This window comes from Carcharodon carcharias, chromosome 20, assembly GCF_017639515.1.
Source record: "Carcharodon carcharias isolate sCarCar2 chromosome 20, sCarCar2.pri, whole genome shotgun sequence".
NCBI classification, from domain to species: Eukaryota; Metazoa; Chordata; class Chondrichthyes; order Lamniformes; family Lamnidae; genus Carcharodon; species Carcharodon carcharias.
This window is the reverse complement of record NC_054486.1, coordinates 17,193,031-17,213,206: the sequence shown is the minus strand read 5'-3', so window position 1 is coordinate 17,213,206 and position 20,176 is coordinate 17,193,031. Positions and strand designations below refer to the sequence as shown.

The 20,176-nt window shown below is 42.5% G+C and overlaps 1 protein-coding gene across 1 annotated transcript in view; it reads right to left on the bottom strand.

Annotated features, from left to right (window-relative positions):
- Positions 1-7,531: 7,531 nt before the first annotated feature.
- Positions 7,532-20,176, bottom strand: part of LOC121292707 (cytochrome c oxidase assembly protein COX16 homolog, mitochondrial) — a 49,195-nt gene continuing 36,550 nt past the window's right edge. The window contains exons 3-4 of the mRNA XM_041215011.1: positions 11,833-11,901; positions 7,532-8,433 (exon numbers count right to left, since the gene is read on the bottom strand). Of these exons, the coding sequence (XP_041070945.1) occupies positions 8,317-8,433; positions 11,833-11,901 (186 nt within the window). The 3' untranslated portion in view covers positions 7,532-8,316. The remainder of the gene's footprint in view (positions 8,434-11,832; positions 11,902-20,176) is intronic.

Sequence of the window (20,176 nt, the reverse complement as noted above, 5' to 3'; positions counted from 1 at the left end):
CTGAACATTGTGCAATCATCAGAGAACTTTCCCACTTCTGATCTTATGTTGGAGGGAGGGTCATTGATGAAGCAGCTGAAGATGGTTGGGCTTAGGACACTACCCTGAGGAACTCCTGCAGTGATAGGGACAGAGACGATTGACTTCCAACAACTGCAACCTTCCTCCTTTTTGCCAGGTATGGCTCCAACCAATGGAGAGCTTTCCCCCTGCTTCCCATTGACTTCAGTTTGGCCATGGCTTCTTGAATTCACACTTGGTTAAATGTTGCCTAGATGTCAAGGGCAGACATTCTCACTTCACCTGGGGTTCAACTGTTCTGTCCATGTTTGGACCAAGGCTGTGAGGTTAGGTCAAGTTGCTGATACAAGTAGATCTTGGTGGTTTGATTGGAGGATTTATCAGCAATGTGACAACTGCTCTGTAACCGCTCCAGTCCAGAAACCCATAGTTCAGAAACACCAGTTGTCTGGAAATCTTTTGAGTAGACCCATGAGACACACGGATTCATTTTAGTTTGGTACTTTCCATGGAGACGTGGAAAGTACAGTATGTGGAGAAGTAAAATAACTTTTATTACTGCTTTATAATATTCTATCACTGTTTTATGCTTCAGGTAAATATTTATATCTTTGGTGTTTTCTGGTTCACATCCTTGTGGTTAGACATTCTAACGTCATTCTATAATCCACAAAATTCCGAAATTCAGAAATGACTTGGGTCGGAATTTTCCAGCCCCTCCCGCTGGCAGGATTGTCTGGTCCTGCCGGAGTGAATGGAAGTTTGAATGGCCCCACCAGATATGTCATGGCCAGGGCCAGGAATTCCCAGCCTTAGCCCCGAGCATTCTGTAGCAGCTACGGTGTATTCTAAAAACCTCCCATCTAAATCTCCAGACCATCAAAATTCAAATTAGAAATGTACGTGTAATTAAGAGTCTGTACCTGGGGTTTGGGGCGCTAGGTTGCCAAGATCAATTGGGGCACCGCTGCCAAGAAACCCTTTTCTATTGCACAGTTGCTGTGCAGAGGCCAGTTGCTCCCTCATAAGGAACAGAACCAGAGCAAGTCACCCTGCAGTGCTCTCATGCACATCCTAGTGGTCAAATATGAGATGACACTGGCAGGAACTCAGGAGCAAAGAATCCACATGTCCTCTCTGCCAGGAATTATTAGTGACATGAGTCCAGAGGATAAAAAATTTAAAACAAACGCAATGTAAATTTGCAAAGAGAAAAATCCAGCATTATGTTCTATAAGGAACGCAGGAGAAGGTCAGAAAGTTCTCTCCAAAAAGGTATTTTCTAATGTAAACAGTCATTTTAGAAACTCCGAGATAAAAACAAAAAAACTGCGGATGCTGGAAATCCAAAACAAAAACAGAATTACCTGGAAAAACTCAGCAGGTCTGGCAGCATCGGCGGAGAAGAAAAAAGTTGACGTTTCGAGTCCTCATGACCCTTCGACAGAACTTGCGTGGAGTTCTTCTCACTAGACTTTTATGTGCACTTTTAAGCACGAGGTCACGACCCAGCAGTCAAGATCCAGAATCCTGGTTCATTTTTGCTTACTTCCTCCCCTAACCAGGATCACCAAAATCATTTGTAGAACCCATGCTACTAGCCCAGGTGAAAGCAGCAGTCAGAGAAGATATCAATCCTTCCTTGTCTTCTTAACTGAGTTTTTTGTTGAAAATGACACTGAGTTGTGTGTTGTTTCAGAAAAGGCTTTCACTAGGGACGTGCACTCTAAGATTCATTCTCAGTCATAACATCATACTGAACCTTTAGGATTTGCATTTCTTTGTAAGTGATCTTGAATTTGGCTAAATACCCAAACATAAACATGGATTTTGCTTCTGCTTATCAAAGATGTATTAAATCTTATACTAAAATAAAAGCAAAGTGCTGCAGGTACTGGAGATCTCAAATAAAAACAGAAAGTTCTGGAAAAACTCAGCAGGTCTGATGGGACCTGTGGAGAGAGAAACAGAGTTAACATTTCAGGTCTGTATGACTTCTTCAGAGCTGAAGAGAGATAGAAATGTGATGGGTTTTATGCTGTTGACAAGAGTGGGGTGGAGCAGGTGGGACAAAATAGAAGGCTATGAATAGGTTGGAGGTTAGGATAGATAAAATAACAAAGATTCATTAAATGAAAACAGAAAGTACTGGAAAAACTCAGGCGGTCTGGCAGCATCTGTGGAGAGAGAAACAGAGAAATAATATCAGAACAAGTGTTAGCACCTTTTGCTATGAACGCTATTTGGATTAATGAAGGAAAAGCCATATTAGCTGATTCAAGTCAACCAGTTGCCATACATAAAATGAACAATATTCTTCTCGTAAGATTAAAACAACCCCTGTTGTGATGGAAGCACTGTTCACTCTGAACTAGGGTAAGAGATGCATGGAGACAATGTAATTTGTTTACTCCTTCTTCACTCTCTTGTGTAAGGGATGCCATCATTGCTGAGATAAACTCGCTCAGTTTGGAGAACCCGAAGGCATACTGCTCTCATAGTCTAGCTGTAGTCCATCAGTGAGATGGTCAACACCATTGCGCCTCCCTTCTTCAAGTGAACATTATTGGAATGTTGTGAAGAACTGAGGCAGACATTTTTGAAATAATGTAGATACTGTTTGAAATCACTGGGTGTAGATGGTAGTAGTTCCATTTTACCCAGCAGCACAAGGGAATCAGTGTGTTGCCTTTTGTGAGTGTCCTCAGTCATACCAAGGAGTTCTCAATCAGATCTGTCCAAGCAATCAGAATGCTAGACTTCATCAATCAACAATTACATTTCAAATGAGCACAGTTGCACCACATCACACTGTGCGGAACACTGCCTTAAAGAGCATTTCTATCCAAGCCTAGCTTGCCAGTGCAGTAGTAAAATAAAACCATTGCAAGGATATTTATTGCTAATAAAAGCAGCATGAAGTTAGCTAATTGACCTGTCAAATCAGGATTTTAAAAAATTATTTATATTGCATTTCTATATTTAGAACCATGACACAACTTAGATGCAAACAGCTCCCTAGAGTGGTACTGCATTAAAATGTGCATGACATCATTCTCCATTTGTATTGGACACAATTGTGGCTCCTGTGACCCATCTCAAAATAAAGATTGAATAGAGACTGCCTATGACCAGAGAGAGTAAAGGCATTGAGTCGTATTTTAAATCATAGTTATCCTTGTATTATGCACCATTTCTGAACAAGCCATTTAATAAAGTTAAGTGCTCAGTAGACAGAATTAAATATGTAGCGTGTAAGGATCTAATTTGGAATTTTAATAAGAAGTCAAAAAATAGTCTTAGAATTTTTTTTGGTACTATGAAAGCTTTTCATTCTTTAATTCATAATTTTAAAACAATTTTGTTATTCCCATACTTTATTCTCTGGTTCTGCCATGCTTTACTTAGGCGATACATGTAAAGGGTTAACGGTTATGTTAATAACACAATGATGTTAATAATGATGTCAACATGACACCAGGGTCAGATGACTAAAAGGCTGCAGGAGAGCAAGACACAGACTGTCTGCATCCAGAGATCAATGTACTTACCAAGAGGTCTTGGATGTAAATAGTTCTAAATAAATAGTTTCAAGAAAAACTATATATTACTATCTTTGACTCACAGACAGAGTAAGTGCGACCACATCAAAACAATAGAGAGCCTAACTCATCTAGCACATCTCTTCCCCAAAAATAAGAAATATGGTGAAGGAAATTATGTTTTCAGAAAAAGCCATTTGCCCCCATGCAGGTCTATTTTCCCTTTAGGGCATAAGATCTCTCAAAGTTACTTCATTTCATCATGGAAGTGAACACTAAAACGTTCATAAAAGGAATCTGGAACTTCTTCCTAATTCCCCAGTAAATAAAGAGAAAGATTCCAGGCTGCCAATCTGAAATTACAATTATTCAACATAGGTGACAAAAAATAAATAAACTTGTCTATATTAAATTGATTGGGATTCATTATGGCTGAAACAATGAGGTTAAATCCTGTAGTCACAGCTTTCATTGAGGAATGCAATTAGCTCAGAAACCAGATAGGGTGGGTGCAGTGGAGCTCACCATGTATGCAGTGTCATTGAAATACAGTAAGAGGGTAAAGCTGTTAATCAGGATACAGATTTCAGGGCCACAGATTTCACATAGAATCAAAGAATGATTACAGCATAGGCCATTTAGCTAGTTGAGCTGTACTAGTTCTCTGCAAGAGCAATTTAATTAGTCCCGCACCCTCGCCCTTTCCCCATAGCTCCACAATTTTGTTTTCCTTTAGGTGTTTATCCAATTCTCTTTTAAAAGCCACGACTGAATCTGTCTCTAGCGCTCACGAGCATTGCGTTCCACATTGTAACCCCTGGCTGTGTGGAAAATGTTTTCCCTCATGTTGCATTCCATTCTTTTGCCAATCACTTTAAATCTGGGCCCTCTGCTTCACAATCCTTCCACCATGGAAATAGTTTATCCTTATATATTCTATCTAGATCCCTCATGCTTTGAATACCTCTATCAAATCTCCTCTCAACTTTCTCTTCTCCAACGAGAACCACCCCGGCTCCAATTTATCCTCATAGCTGAAGTCCCTTGTTCCTGGATCCAATCTTTTCTGCAATCTTTCTGCAGCCTTCGCATCCTTCCTAAAGTGCGGTGCCCAGAATTGGGCACAATACACCAGTTGAGGCTGAACCAGTGTTTTAGAAAGGTTCATCATACCTCCTTACTTTTGTACTCTATGCCTCAATTTATGAAGCCCATGACCCCATATGCCTTTTTAACCACTTTCTCAACCAGCCCTATCACATTCAACAATTGGTGCACATAAACCCCCACAACCTCTTTAGTCCTGCACCCATTCAAAAATTGTATCCTTTATTTTGTATTGCCTTGCCTCATTCGTCCAACTTCACTTTATTCTTCTCTGAATTAAATTGCATCTGCCACATGTCCGCTCATTCTACAAACCTGGCTACGTCCTCTTATGCAGCTGATGTGGCTGAGTGGTGCATTTTGTTTCAGAATGCTCCTATGAAGTGCTTTATGTTAAAGGTTCTACATCAATAGTTGTTGTTGTTGAAGTCTTTCACTATCCTCTTCCCAGTTCACTACACATCCACGCTTTATGTCATTTGCAAATTTGGAATTGCACTCTTTACACCCATGTCATGCGTTATCGCACTGCATGACAAACAGTGCACTGTATAGGATTTTTGTTGTCAAAAGCATTTGCTTAGCAAATCTGATTAACTCTATGGGTAGTTGTTTATTCTGTTAATTTTCAGCTGCAAAATAATCATGTTTGCGCCAAACCAGCAGAGAAATTAGGAAAGTGTGAAGTGGGGTATAAAGTGAGCTTCTGTTTAAAGTCAAAGTAGACAGTGAAAGTGAGTGGCACTTCATTGTAGCGAGGAGGAGAGTGAAGTATCTGATCCACTATCATATGGAATACATTTTCCTGTTTTATGTAAATAAACAGTCCTTTGGCAAAAGCATGAGCTTTGGTCATTGAGTGTGTATGTTCAGCCAGCTTTCTAAAGAGGTGAGATGCACAGGGCAGCACGTGGTACATTCCTGTAGCTGCCATACTAAGTAAATATAAATTAGGAGCAGGAGTAGGCCATTCAGCCCCTTCAGCTTGCCTTGCCATTCAATAAGATCATGGCTGTTCTGATTGTGGCCTCAACACCACTGTCCTGCCTACTCCTGATACCCTTTGACTCCCTCGTTAATCAAGAATTTATCTACTTTTCACTGTAAAAATATTCCATGACCCTGCCTCTACCGCCGTCTGGGGAGTAGAGTTCCACAGTCTCACGACCCTCAGAGAAAAAATTTATCCTCATCTCTGTCTTAAATAAAGCTTTTCTATTACAATCACTGGGTCCAGCTGTCCACCACCAGGGTATCAGATAAGTTACACGATGGATTGAAGGAGACACAAAGCTTGATTGTGGTGATGCTGAATCCAAGAACATATCCTGGAGGACACTCACTTTTCAACAGGCCTGGAGCGTCAACCTCCAAAATTATGTAAACCTCTGTTAGAAAGCTTTTGTAATTTTGGCACAAGTCCCCAGATGTTAGTAAGGATGACCTTTCATGGATAACAGGGCTGGATGTGCCTTTGTTATTCCGGCATCTAAGGCTTAGGTGGCCTGTTCAGTTTTATTCCTTTTTCTGTTGAGGCTTGGTCCAACTGAGTGGCTTTCTAGGCCATTTGAAAGGCCAGTTAAGAGTCAGCCGCCTTGCTGTGGAGTTCGAGTCACATGTAAACCAGGCCAGCTAAAGATGGCAGATTTCCTTCCCTAAAAGGACATTAGTGAACCAATTAGGTTTTATGACAATTGATCGTAGCACCATTACTGAGACTAGCTTTCAGTTCCGGGTTCGACGGGGTTTGGGCTTGTGTCCTCAGGGCATTAGCCTGGGCTTCCAGATTACTAGTCCAGCGACATTACCACCATGCCACCACCTTCCCCACGAGTTCATCACAAGTATCATCACTTTAGGCGCAGCAAAGTATTAAACAATGCAACCCCACAAATTGAAAGTTCATCAGGAGTCAACCATCTCCAACAAGAGAGAATCTAATCATCACCACTGGCATTACCATCACTGTAACCCCCATTATCAACTTCCTGGGGAGTTGCCATTAACCAGAAACTGAACTGGACTAGCCATATAAATATTGTGGCAACAAGGGCAGGTCAGAGGCTAGGACTCCTGCAGCGAGTAAATCACCTTCTAACTCCCCAAAGCCTGTCCATCATCTACAAGGCACAAGAATACTCTCCATTTGCCTGGATGAGTGCAGCTCCAACAACACTCAAGAAGCTTGACATCATCCAGGACAAAGCAGCTCGCTTGATTGGCACCCCATCCACAAATATTCACTCCCTCTGCCACTGACGCACAATGGCTGCAGTGTGTACCATCTACAAAAGATGCACTGCAGGAACTCACCAAGGCTCATTAGACAACACCTTCCAAACTCATAACCTCTACCATCTAGAAGGGTGACGGCAATAGATACATGGGAACACCACCACTTGGAAATTCCCCTCCAAGCCACTCACCATCCTGACTTAGAAATATATTGCTGTTCCTTCACTGCCACTGGGTCAAAATTCTGGAACTCCCTCCCTTACAGCACTGTGGGTGTACTTACACCACATACTGCAGCGGTTCAAGAAGACAGCTCACCACCACCATCAAGGGCAATTAAGGATGGGCAATAAATGCTGGCCATGCCAGCGATGCCCACATCCCATGAAGTAATTTTTTAAAAATGGCATCAAGCTGCTTTTTAAAACAAATCTCATACGCTGGATGGCGATAAACCTAAAGCAAGTAAACCAGGTGCCTGCAATTGTTTGGCCGGGAGATGACTGGAGGTGTGAGATTTTCACAAAGTTACCATTTCTCCTCGTAACAATGCAAAGTCTATGTTCCCAAGCTTGAGTCAAGGCTAATTTGAGCATTGAAAGGGAAAGGCAAAATGAGATGGAAACATCTATCCAATATTTAATTTAATGAACAGCATCAAGGTTACATTCTTTTCCTGGTGAATAGCTGAAGCAAGATACCTAAAGAAAAAACCAAATGGCAAACAGATTTTCTCCAGCGTTCTGCTTTATCAAACTGTTAACAGGACAAATGTTCCAGTTAGAGTTCTGTTTACACAAGTGAAAATTCCACAAAACGTACCCGGAGAAATCTTAGGGATGTGCAATTATAGGGGCAATTATACGAATGCAGGAAACAGGCACGTTGCTTAGTTCTGGGCCTCGATAATGAAAGTCGACACCGACAGGCTCATGACAAGCAGCATCTTGCACAGATCCAGTACCATGTTAATTTAGAGTTACTGCAACTGGTTGCCAGGAAACAGAGGAAGGCTGCTGCTTGAGAGCAGTGTACTAATACTAACTGGAGAAATAAATAAAGTCGGTGTTTGGTTGCAATTTCTTATAGCAATAGTTCAAAACGCTTTGCATTGTACATTCAATGAAACCTTCCAGGATGATTTTATTTTTAAAAAAAACCAAGAAACAAACCAATATTTTGGGACAGATTTAGAATCTAATCCACAGGTCCTCTTTCATGTCACCTCCGATCTGCCATTTTAAATTACATTTCAATAAAGTTCCATTATCATTCAATCATTTCAACAATACAAACGGGTTCACTTCTTACAATTTTCAGGAAAACCCACCAGCTCAGGTCTTCAGTTCACCTCAGCTATATATCCAGTTACCAGATGTAAATATATAAGTAATAGTGCTTCACATTAATACTATGTATTGTTCGCATTTAGTCTCTTCCGCTGCTGCTCTTGGTGAGTTTTAGAGTCTTCCCAGGGACGTGGTCCTCGGATGTTTACCCAGTCATCTAAGCTCTGCTCCTGTAGTTTCTGTTTTTAAAAAAAAAAGAATTGGACATTCTCACTGTCTCACATAAACATAACCAAGGCTTCATGCTCTAGCCCAAGTGAAAGGAAAGCATGTAGGCTACTGAACATTTATGGGACAATGGAAATGGTAGTAATTCAGTGGGTTGAAGGACATCACAAAGCGTTTTTACAAATTTAAAAGATACCACACCCCATCAAAAATTATGTTGCACCTCACCAGTGAAGTCCAGATCATAAATAACACATCAGCAACTGCTCCATTGTCCCTCAACTTAAGAATTTGCCTTTAAAGATGTGAAATTTGTCATAGGGACTTTATTTTATAATAATCTATACATAAATCTTTAGTGCAAGATCCAACAATATCAATACACTGAGATCCAGATATTTTATGATTGAATGCACAAATCAGAGAAGCTTTGTTTCTCCTGTAAAAGTGAAGTATTGAAAATGCCACAGGAATTTGCTCCTGTGTTACACAGTACACATCACATAGCTCAGAAATAATTAGGCGGAATAAGAATTAACAATGCATGACAAATCCTTCTCAAGGGACAGCACTGATATAAAGGTCACTGTAATCAATCCAATGGTGGTCGCACATTAATCATCATACTAACTTCAGTCAATTGCAACAGCCTAAGCCCTCCAATGAGCATTTCTCTTTCCTTTCTCCCTGCCAGCCAGTCTCCGCAAAGACCAGCATCACATGGATGGCGCATTATAACAGGGGAAAGCAAAAAGAGTCAACGGAACAAACTGCTCTGGGCCGTGACAATGATAAACAGGGAGGAGTATAAAGTAAAATGGAAACAGGGAACAGTGCAAACCAGGAAAAGAAAGGAAAACAATGTTGGTTAAAGCCAATGAATGGTTCCTCGATGATTCAGTGGGCGAGTACGCCAGCCAGTCTGGAAACTGAGCCATCCATATGAGGACGATTCTGGGGTGATCCCTGGTAGGTGTTGAGTTAACCAGCTCAAAGCTGGGGCATCAGGTAAGGCTCCTGTTCCTGGCTGTGATCCAGCAATTTCTGCTGAAAAATGCAAACCTGCAGGTGTAGGGTGACATCAGCATTGCTCTTATTTAATAAGAATGTTCCCCATCTTGTATGAATGGCCAATAGTCATGGCACTAAGGCAGAAAATAAAAAGGTACATCATGGTGCTATGGTATTCGAAACTTTGCTTCGTCATTTTAACTCTTCACTGATGGGCAAGGCCAGGTCTGGTTTATAAAATTCTCACAACTGTCTGAAAATCAATTATGTTGTTAATTCTAGGACAGCTTCTTAATTTTTTTCTTATAGTCATCCACCTGAGCCCATTATCCAGCTTAAAACTCTCCAAACCAAACAACAAAGAAATCCAAACAAGTGGTTACTCTTTGCCCAATATTGAGTTCAAATTGTCTTCCAATGAGGGCAACTCTGCTATTTAAGCCCCGAGAGCCTCAGATCCAGTTTGACTAAGGGCATGGCTCCTTGCCGTTTCACTAGTCCTCCAGCATCTCACTTAAATACACAGAATCTATAGCAAAGCAAAACATCGTTCGGGCCAATTGGCCTATGCCAGCCTTTATGGTCCCCATGAGTCCCCTCTTATCCCTCTTTATCTAACCCTTTAGTATATTCTTCAACTCCATTCTCCCTCATGTGTTTATCTAGCTTATCATGTTGCTATTTATTTGTAAACCTTAACTTGTGCTAACAGAGATCATCATGGATCCCAATGACATCATCTCAACATCTGTCATTCAGATATGTGCACACTCAACAGGACTGTCTTGGTAACGATCAAGAGTGGAAATTCTTGCTGATCAATTTTCATTCACCAAGACAAAAGCGCTAAGGCTATTCGTAGGATCGATTGGCTAAAATTTAGTGGCAAAATGGTGAGTGTAACGTGCATGGCGTTAATAGTGTACAAATAAACCTACAATTTCTGGTGAGGAAAAAATATCTTGTGAGCTGTCAATTGCCACAAAGCATTGGCATTTTGTGTCACTCCACTCGCCTTGCAGAAATGGAAACTTCCCAGGAGTTTCAGGAAGTTGCTCAGCTTGCGCACTAATTGTGAATTAAACTTGCATCAGAAAGACACAGCTGGTTCTTAATAGCATAAAGGCCCAGTCAATGATGTGATTTACTTTCTTCCCAATGTCACTCAATCTCTCTGGCCCAAAAAAGGAAAAATTCAAACCATGAAGTCTCACTCCTGCAGGTAGTACATTGTTCCTTGAGGTTTTAAAATTAGAACAGTAAAACTTTGTCTTTTCCTCACCCAAAGTCAATCTTTCTTTCCCTCTTAATTTCTCTTTCTGTATCTCATTTGATTCTAATTTACCATATATCCCTCTCCATTGGTCTGCTTTTTCTCCTCTTTAAGAATCCCTGTTGGACCTCACTCATCATGTCATTACCAGCTCATACTTTCAGCAACTTGCCATCCAAAATTTTTGAGCTCAAGAGACAAAGAAAAAGTCTAACAGGGCAATATGCCCTGCTCCAGCAAATTCATTGACCAGCTAAAGACTGAATGTAGAAACTTCTAACCCATTATTGTTCATCAACTCTCTGGATAACATTTTTAAAATTCTTTCATGAGGTGCAGGCGTCACTGGCAGGACCAGCATTTGTTGCCTATCCCCAATTGCCATTGAACTGATTCGTTTACTAGACCATTTCAGAGGGCAGTTAAGAATCAGCCACATTGCTGTGGGTCTAGAGTCACATGTAGGCCAGACCAGGTAAGGACAGCAGATTTCCTTCCTTAGAGGGCATCAGTGAAGTAGATGGGTTTTTACGACAATCAATGAGAGTTTCATGGTGACTGCTGCTAGCTTTGGAATTCCAGGTTTTATTAATTGAATTTAAATTCCACCAGTTGCTGTGGTGGGTTTTGAACCCGTGTCTCCAGAGCTTCAGCCTGGACCTCTGGAATACTAGCCCAGTGACACTACCTCTGCGCCATTGTCCCCACCCCGCGCAATCCCCCCACTTTTCTTATGAAGAAATGTTGTTCATTTTTATTATGAAACAACAAACAAATCTTGTAGGAAAACATCAGCTAAGTGAAATCATACAGAAGGGAGGAGTAAAGGCGGCTGGAGGAGCATTCAGGCTGCTGGCAAGAAGATAGATGAGGACCATAATGTTTTGACACAACAGCATTAGGGGATTACCAAGAAACAAGGAGGCACCATGGAGTGTGGTGGGAGGTCTGAGGTAACATCAAATGATGTGATCTAAGGAACATTGTGCATTGTGTTGCATCCAGAAATTTTGAAGCAACAGGATTAAACAATTTAAAATCGCAGTGAAATGGCCTCAAGCTTAGATTATGAACATTAATCTCTTTGTGATCTGTTGTTCAGGGCTACACAGTTTTTATACTCCACCTGATACTCTGATTCCACTGTAACTCTATTTTTATTCTTGTTCAATTGAGCTTCAAGGGCTGGATCAATCTGAAAAGTGAGGAAAGACAAATGATTTAACTTAAAATAACAAACTCAGAAGGAAGCTAAAAACAACTACAATCATAATCTTAATTATGATTGTATCTTAATCAGGTTACAATATTTATTCTGCTCAAATTCAGAGCCACTTGAACTTTCACGGCATTCCTAAAAATTATTAGCATATGACACCTAAACTGTGCAATGACCCAGAATTTTTAGCACTTTACTCCTTATATCAACATTGAAAGCAGGATTGCTTCAGTTATTCAGCAGGCTGTCTCGAGAGCATCAACATGCTATGTAACCACAAAGGGTATCCCAGCTAAACCTGAGCCATTCACCTCCTAATGTCCACAAATAAGCAATTTCCCCCCAAAAAAGGCCACTGGATAGCAATATGGAGTAGGAACTCATGAGTTTGGTATTTCCTTAATGCAAGGATATGTAGTCAATCGTAGCATTGCAAAACCGTCCTTGGGATTAATCAACTATGGACCGAGATCTTCCATTCTAGCATTACACCAATAATTACCTTATCCAGTAAGGCACTGGAGGGGGGTCGCTCATTATTCCGACAAGAGGTCTTATTATGGCATCATATTCAGACAGCTTTTACAGCCGGTGCTTTGAAGCTTCTTTTCATTTGACTTTAGCTCTGAGTGCAAAGTCCCTTGCAATTGCTGATTATATGATCTTTGGAAGATATGCAACATAATAGGTTTAAGCAATTTTTTTTTTACATGTTGTTTAAAGCCTTTGAACAGAATGGCGATTTGGGAATTTTTATGGTATGGAGGGTTAGGACAGCTGTCCATTTTCACCAGAGACAAGTTTCAAATCCAATGCAGATAGAAAAGGTGACCGCACACTTCTACAGCAAGTTCCCAATCTTTGCCACAACCTCAGGGAGCGGCAGTGTATATGGTGAAGTTTTCAGTTTGACCAAGTGAGAGAGAGTCTCTCATCTGAGCCAGAGTGCTGAAGCATGTGACAAGAATCAGGTCTTTTTGTGTCCTTGTGGTTAGCAGTTGATCCAATCACTGTGCAGAGCAGTTAAAAAATAAAATTGCATCACAAACCTTAGTTTGATACAGTTCTGAAGCTTTCCGTAATAGAGGGAGATCATTCAAATTCAAACCAAGTGCTGTGTGATTGCTTTAACATGTATTTAAATGACAGTTCCTTTTCAAACTTAAGGTAAAAATGTCTATATTAAAGTTAGGTGATTGCTGACTGCCCATATATAAGCTAGTTTGCTCAAATCAAAGGTTGGCAGTAAAAATCACACAAGAAGCAATTTGAAGATTCATAGAGGAAGTCAGCAATCAACTAAATGTGACATTCTTGAAGGGAGAAACACCACTGAAAAGTTATCGCCAAAGGGTTTAGTTTGGTTCTTGGAGTTGTGATCTTTATTTAGCATTTTGTCTACTTGACAAGTTAGATGGAAGGCTGTTTCTTGTAACTATAAAACCACTGGTCAGCCTCTGAAAGCACTGTACACAGGATATCAAGACTAAATGAGGTCTCTAGATGAAGCAGAGTTAGACAACAGCAACTAATGGGACCAGGTTGTGTCGATGTGATTCAGTCACCATTTCAAGGTTGCACATTGTCACTTTAAATAGTTAAATATGGAAAAGGAAGTGAAATGGTGAGTGGTGCTGGTTGGAGCATAGGAGTTGCTCTGCAGTACACTGCAGTACAAGCTGAGGCGCTGCTGATGTAAAAACTGAGACTATAGTACAACTTCCTGCCAGCGCTGTCAGCTATAGTGTGACCAAAAGGATTAGACAATTTAAGATTACAGTTATTTAATTACAGATTTAATTTTGAATGTGTACGTAGGAATTTATAACAGAAAAGGCTAACATATTTAGCTGATAGTTACATGCTTGTTCATCTTTTGTGAAATAAGTTAACATTTCATTCTTAAAACAAGGTCCGTGATAATGAAGTTTATAAGGAAGAAGCTTATTAAATATTAGGTATGTCCAGTACCCAAAGGCAATGGTTGGACCAGGGTTTTTGTTCTCCTGGGCACATCACTGAAGATTTACCTAGATCTTCTGGTAAGGATAGACATCAAAGTATGGAGAGCTGAGGCTCATCTATTAGAGTGGTTTAAGATACAAGAGACAAAACAATCTTGGCAAAGGTTAGAAGGCCGCAGAACTTGAACACTTATATCTAGGCTGATATTTCAGTGTGGTGCTGCAGAAGATGTTTGCCATGTTTCAACTTATTTTTCCCAATTGGTATGGAAAGAATTTTTGGTTCTCTCTGATAGAAGGTCAGGCTCAAGATTGTAATGATGAATTTTCAAAGGTTCAGCAAACCTTCTGATCTGAAAGCAATAAAAAAGTAAATATCTTGGAGCAGCTGAAGCGAAGGCTGGCTATGAATTCTAATGAACTTGCCCGAAGGGTTAGGCTTTAAGAACTGTTGAGCTAATCAGTTTGAGCCAATAAGCTTGGTAGCAGATCCCAGAGAAAATTAGGTGTAAGGCTTGAATGGCTTCCATTTATTGACCACAGAAGTCATCCTAGTTGCCAGATAGGTTGTCATGGCTGCTGTGCCAAAGGGAGGGGTGGGGTCTGAGGCAGGTTTTATTGGCAGTACAATGAGATATTTGACACCTGGTGAAGGGTCAGCGATCAAGTCTTTGTGCTCAAGTTTGAATTTGCAAGTCAGAGGGGGAGAAAATTTCTGTCTTCTCTGCTGTTTACACCAGTCACTTCAGCAAATAATAACTATGAAGTAAAGCTAAGCCGACACCAAGAGCTACGTTTACACAATTATAAAAACAAAAAAACTGGGGATGCTGGAAATCCAAAACAAAAACAGAATTACCTGGAAAAACTCAGCAGGTCTGGCAGCATCGGCGGAGAAGAAAAGAGTTGACGTTTCGAGTCCTCATGACACTTCGACAGAACTTGAGTTCGAGTCCAAGAAAGAGTTGAAATATAAGCTAGTTTAAAGTGTGTGTGTGGGAGGCGAAGAGATAGAGAGACAGAGAGGTGGGGGGGGAGGGGGTGTGGTTGTAGGGACAAACAGGCAGTGATAGAAGCAGATCATCAAAAGATGTCAACGACAATAGTACAATAGAACACATAGGTGTTAAAAACAAAAAAAACTGCGGATGCTGGAAGTCCAAAACAAAAACAGAATTACCTGGAAAAACTCAGCAGGTCTGGCAGCATCGGCGGAGATGGGTCCTTCTCCGCCGATGCTGCCAGACCTGCTGAGTTTTTCCAGGTAATTCTGTTTTTGACATAGGTGTTAAAGTTAAAGTTGGTGATATTATCTAAACGAATGTGCTAATTAAGAATGGATGGTAGGGCACTCAAGGTATAGCTCTAGTGGGGTTTTTTTAAAAATTTTTTTTTTATCATGGAAATAGGTGGGAAAAGGAAAATCTTTATAATTTATTGGAAAAAAAAGGGAAGGGGGAAACAGAAAGGGGGTGGGGATGGGGGAGGGAGCTCACGACCTAAAGTTGTTGAATTCAATATTCAGTCCGGATGGCTGTAAAGTGCCTAGTCGGAAGATGAGGTGTTGTTCCTCCAGTTTGCGTTGGGCTTCACTGGAACAATGCAGCAAGCCAAGGACAGACATGTGGGCAAGAGAGCAGGGTGGAGTGTTAAAATGGCAAGCGACAGGGAGGTTTGGGTCATTCTTGCGGACAGACCGCAGGTGTTCTGCAAAGCGGTCGCCCAGTTTACGTCTGGTCTCGCCAATGTAGAGGAAACCACATTGAGAGCAACGATTGCAGTAGACTAAGTTGGGGGAAATGCAAGTGAAATGCTGCTTCACTTGAAAGGAGTGTTTGGGTCCTTGGACGGTGAGGAGAGAGGAAGTGAAGGGGCAGATGTTGCATATTTTGCGTGGGCATGGAGTGGTGCCATAGGAGGGGGTTGAGGAGTAGGGGGTGATGGAGGAGTGGACCAGGGTGTCCTGGAGGGAGCGATCCCTACGGAATGCCGATAAGGAGGGTGAAGGGACGATGTGTTTGGTGGTGGCATCATGCTGGAGTTGGCGGAAATGGCGGAGGATGATCCTTTGAATGCTGAGGCTGGTGGGGTGATAAGTGAGGACAAGGGGGACCCTATCATGTTTCTGGGAGGGAGGAGAAGGCGTGAGGGTGGATGCGCGGGAGATGGGCCAGACACGGTTGAGGGCCCTGTCAACGACCGTGGGTGGAAAACCTCGGTTAAGGAAGAAGGAGGACATGTCAGAGGAACTGTTTTTGAATGTAGCATCATCGGAACAGATGCGACGGAGGCGAAGGAACTGAGAGAATGGGATGGAGTCCTTACAGGAAGCGGGGTGTGAGGAGCTGTAGTCGAGATAGCTGTGGGAGTTGGTGGGTTTGTAATGGATATTGGTGGACAGTCTATCACCAGAGATCGAGACAGAGAGGTCAAGGAAGGGAAGGGAAGGGAAGTGTCAGAGATGGACCACGTGAAAATGATGGAGGGGTGGAGATTGGAAGCAAAATTAATAATTTTTTCCAAGTCCTGACGAGAACATGAAGCGGCACCGAAGTAATCATCGATGTACCGGAAAAAGAGTTGTGGAAGGGGGCCGGAGTAGGACTGCAACAAGGAATGTTCCACATACCCCATAAAGAGACAGGCATAGCTGGGGCCCATGCGGGTACCCATAGCCACACCTTTTATTTGGAGGAAGTGAGAGGAGTTGAAGGAGAAATTGTTCAGCGTGAGAACAAGTTCAGCCACTACTCTCCTCCGTCTGGCTGAACTTGTTCTCACACTGAACAATTTCTCCTTCAACTCCTCTCACTTCCTCCAAATAAAAGGTGTGGCTATGGGTACCCGCATGGGCCCCAGCTATGCCTGTCTCTTTATGGGGTATGTGGAACATTCCTTGTTGCAGTCCTACTCCGGCCCCCTTCCACAACTCTTTCTCCGGTATATCGATGATTACTTCGGTGCCGCTTCATGCTCTCGTCAGGACTTGGAAAAATTTATTAATTTTGCTTCCAATCTCCACCCCTCCATCATTTTCACGTGGTCCATCTCTGACACTTCCCTTCCCTTCCCTTCCTTGACCTCTCTGTCTCAATCTCTGGTGATAGACTGTCCACCAATATCCATTACAAACCCACCGACTCCCACAGCTATCTCGACTACAGCTCCTCACACCCCGCTTCCTGTAAGGACTCCATCCCATTCTCTCAGTTCCTTCGCCTCCGTCGCATCTGTTCCGATGACGCTACATTCAAAAACAGTTCCTCTGACATGTCCTCCTTCTTCCTTAACCGAGGTTTTCCACCCACAGTCGTTGACAGGGCCCTCAACTGTGTCCGGCCCATCTCCCGCGCATCCGCCGTCACGCCTTCTCCTCCCTCCCAGAAACATGATAGGGTCCCCCTTGTCCTCACTTATCACCCCGCCAGCCTCCGCATTCAAAGGATCATCCTCCGCCATTTCCGCCAACTCCAGCATGATGCCACCACCAAACACATCTTCCCTTCAGCCCCCTTAACGGCATTCCGTAGGGATCGCTCCCTCCGGGACACCCTGGTCCACTCCTCCATCACCCCCTACTCCTCAACCCCCTCCTATGGCACCACCCCATGCCCACGCAAAAGATGCAACACCTGCCCCTTCACTTCCTCTCTTCTCACCGTCCAATGACCCAAACACTCCTTTCAAGTGAAGCAGCATTTCACTTGCATTTCCCCCAACTTAGTCTACTGCATTCGTTGCTCCCAATGTGGTTTCCTCTACATTGGCGAGACCAAACGTAAACTGGGCGACCGCTTTGCAGAACACCTGCGGTCTGTCTGCAAGAATGACCCAAACCTCCCCGTCGCTTGCCATTTTAACACTCCACCCTGCTCTCTTGCCCACATGTCTGTCCTTGGCTTGCTGCATTGTTCCAGTGAAGCCCAACTCAAACTGGAGGAACAACACCTCATCTTCCGACTAGGCACTTTACAGCCATCCGGACTGAATATTGAATTCAACAACTTTAGGTCGTGAGCTCCCTCCCCCATCCCCACCCCCTTTCTGTTTCCCCCTTCCCTTTTTTTTCCCTATAAATTATAAAGATTTTCCTTTTCCCACCTATTTCCATTATAAAAAAAAAACCCCCACTAGAGCTATACCTTGAGTGCCCTACCATCCATTCTTAATTAGCACATTCGTTTAGTTAATATCACCAACTTTAACTTTAACACCTATGTGTTCTATTGTACTATTGTCGTTGACTTCTTTTGATGATCTGCTTCTATCACTGCTTGTTTGTCCCTACAACCACACCCTCCCCCCCCCCCCACCTCTCTGTCTCTCTATCTCTCCGCCCCCCACACACACACTTTAAACCAGCTTATATTTCAACTCTTTCTTGGACTCGAACTCAAGTTCTGTCGAAGGGTCATGAGGACTCGAAACGTCAACTCTTTTCTTCTCCGCCGATGCTGCCAGACCTGCTGAGTTTTTCCAGGTAATTCTGTTTACACAATTATGTTTGGAGTTGTGGGCAACAATAGGAAATGGGCAACATTTCACTCAAAACCGTTTCACTTAGAACTAGTTCTGAAGAAGACATATTGGAGTCAAAACATTAACTCTGTTTCTCCCTCCACAGATGCTGCCAGACCGGTTGAGTCTTTCCAGCACTTTCCCTTCATTTCAGATCACCATCCACACTATTTTGCTTTCATTAAAGCGACAATCTATATGCCTGTGCCAGTGATGTTCCAGATCCTATTGCACTGTACAAAGAACAGGGAGTTCTGCCAGTACATTGGCAAAAAAAAACTCATTCTCCAATTAGCACCAACAAAATCAGATTAACTGATCATTTAGCTCATTGAGAGATTTAGTTTGCAAAAACAGGCTGCCTCATTTAAACAAAGTGATTATTTTATATAAGACTCTGGAGTATTTCAGGGAGACACTATTTCAATGCAAGTATTTTCCTTTCCAGCTTTGAGCACATCATCTGGTTGTAAATGGCTGGGAATGGGGACATTCTTCGACAGCAGCCAGAAGAACATGGGCAGCAGGTGCACATGAACAGCACCACCACCAGCAAGTTCCTTTCCAAGTCACAAACTTGTCTTAGGACTATAATCACTGTTCCTTCATTGTCATATTTCCAAGTCAGGATGCTGAGGGGCTTGGAGGGGAACTTGCAGGTGGTGGTGTTCCCATGTATCTGCTGCCCTTGTCCTTCTAGATGATGGTGGTCATGGGTTTGAAAGGTGCTGTCTAAGGGGCCTTGGTGAGTTCCTGCAATGCACCTTGCAGATGTTGGACACTGCTGCCTGTGGTGGAAGGAGTGAATGTTTGTGGAAGGGGTGCCAATCAAGCGGGCTTGCTTTGTCCTGGATGGTGTCAAACTTCTTGAATGTTGTGGGAGCTGCACTCATCCAGGCAAGTGGAGAGTATTCCATCACATTCCTGACTTGTGCCTTATAGATGGAAGACAGGCTTTGGGGAGTCAGGTGGTGAGTTACTCACTGCAGGATTCCTAGCCTTTGATCTGCTCTTGTAGTCAGTGTTTATATAGCTAGCCCATTCAGTTTCTGGTCAATGGTAACCCCCCCCAGGATGTAGATCGTGGCGGGATTCGGTGATGGTAATGCCATTAAATGTCAAGGGCCAACGCTTAGATTCTCCTTGTTGGAGATGGTCATTGCCTGGCACTAGTGTGGAATATTACCTGCCACATGTCAGCCCAAGCCTGGATATCGACTGCTTCGGTCACAAATGGTGCTGAACATTGCTAAACATTTGGTCCAACTCTGCTGACCAAGATCAGGAAGAGACAGTTGGAATTTTTTGGGCATATAATAAGAAATCATGGTTTAGAAAGTCTGATGCTGGTGGAAAAGATTGATGGTAAAATAGATCGAGGTAGACAAAGTATAATCTTTCTAAAGAGTCTTGCAGACTGGATGAATGTACCACCAACGAAGATGATCCACACCTCCAGAGCAAGATTAACATGGAGATCTATGGTTGCCTATGCCCTCTTAGGGCATCGTACCTGAAGAAAGAGAGAGACAGACTCCAGCTGAGGCCTAACCAGTGACGTATCAAGGTTTTGAGTAACTTTTTTCCTTCTGTACTCTATGCGTCTATTTATAAAGCCGTGGGTCTTGTATGCTTTTAGAACAGCCTTATCAATTTGCCAACTTCAAAGATTTGTGCACCTAAAGCTCTAGGTATCTCTGTTCCTACACCCCTCTTTAAAACGGTACTATATAGTTCATGTTGCCTTTCCTCATTCTTCCTTATTAAAT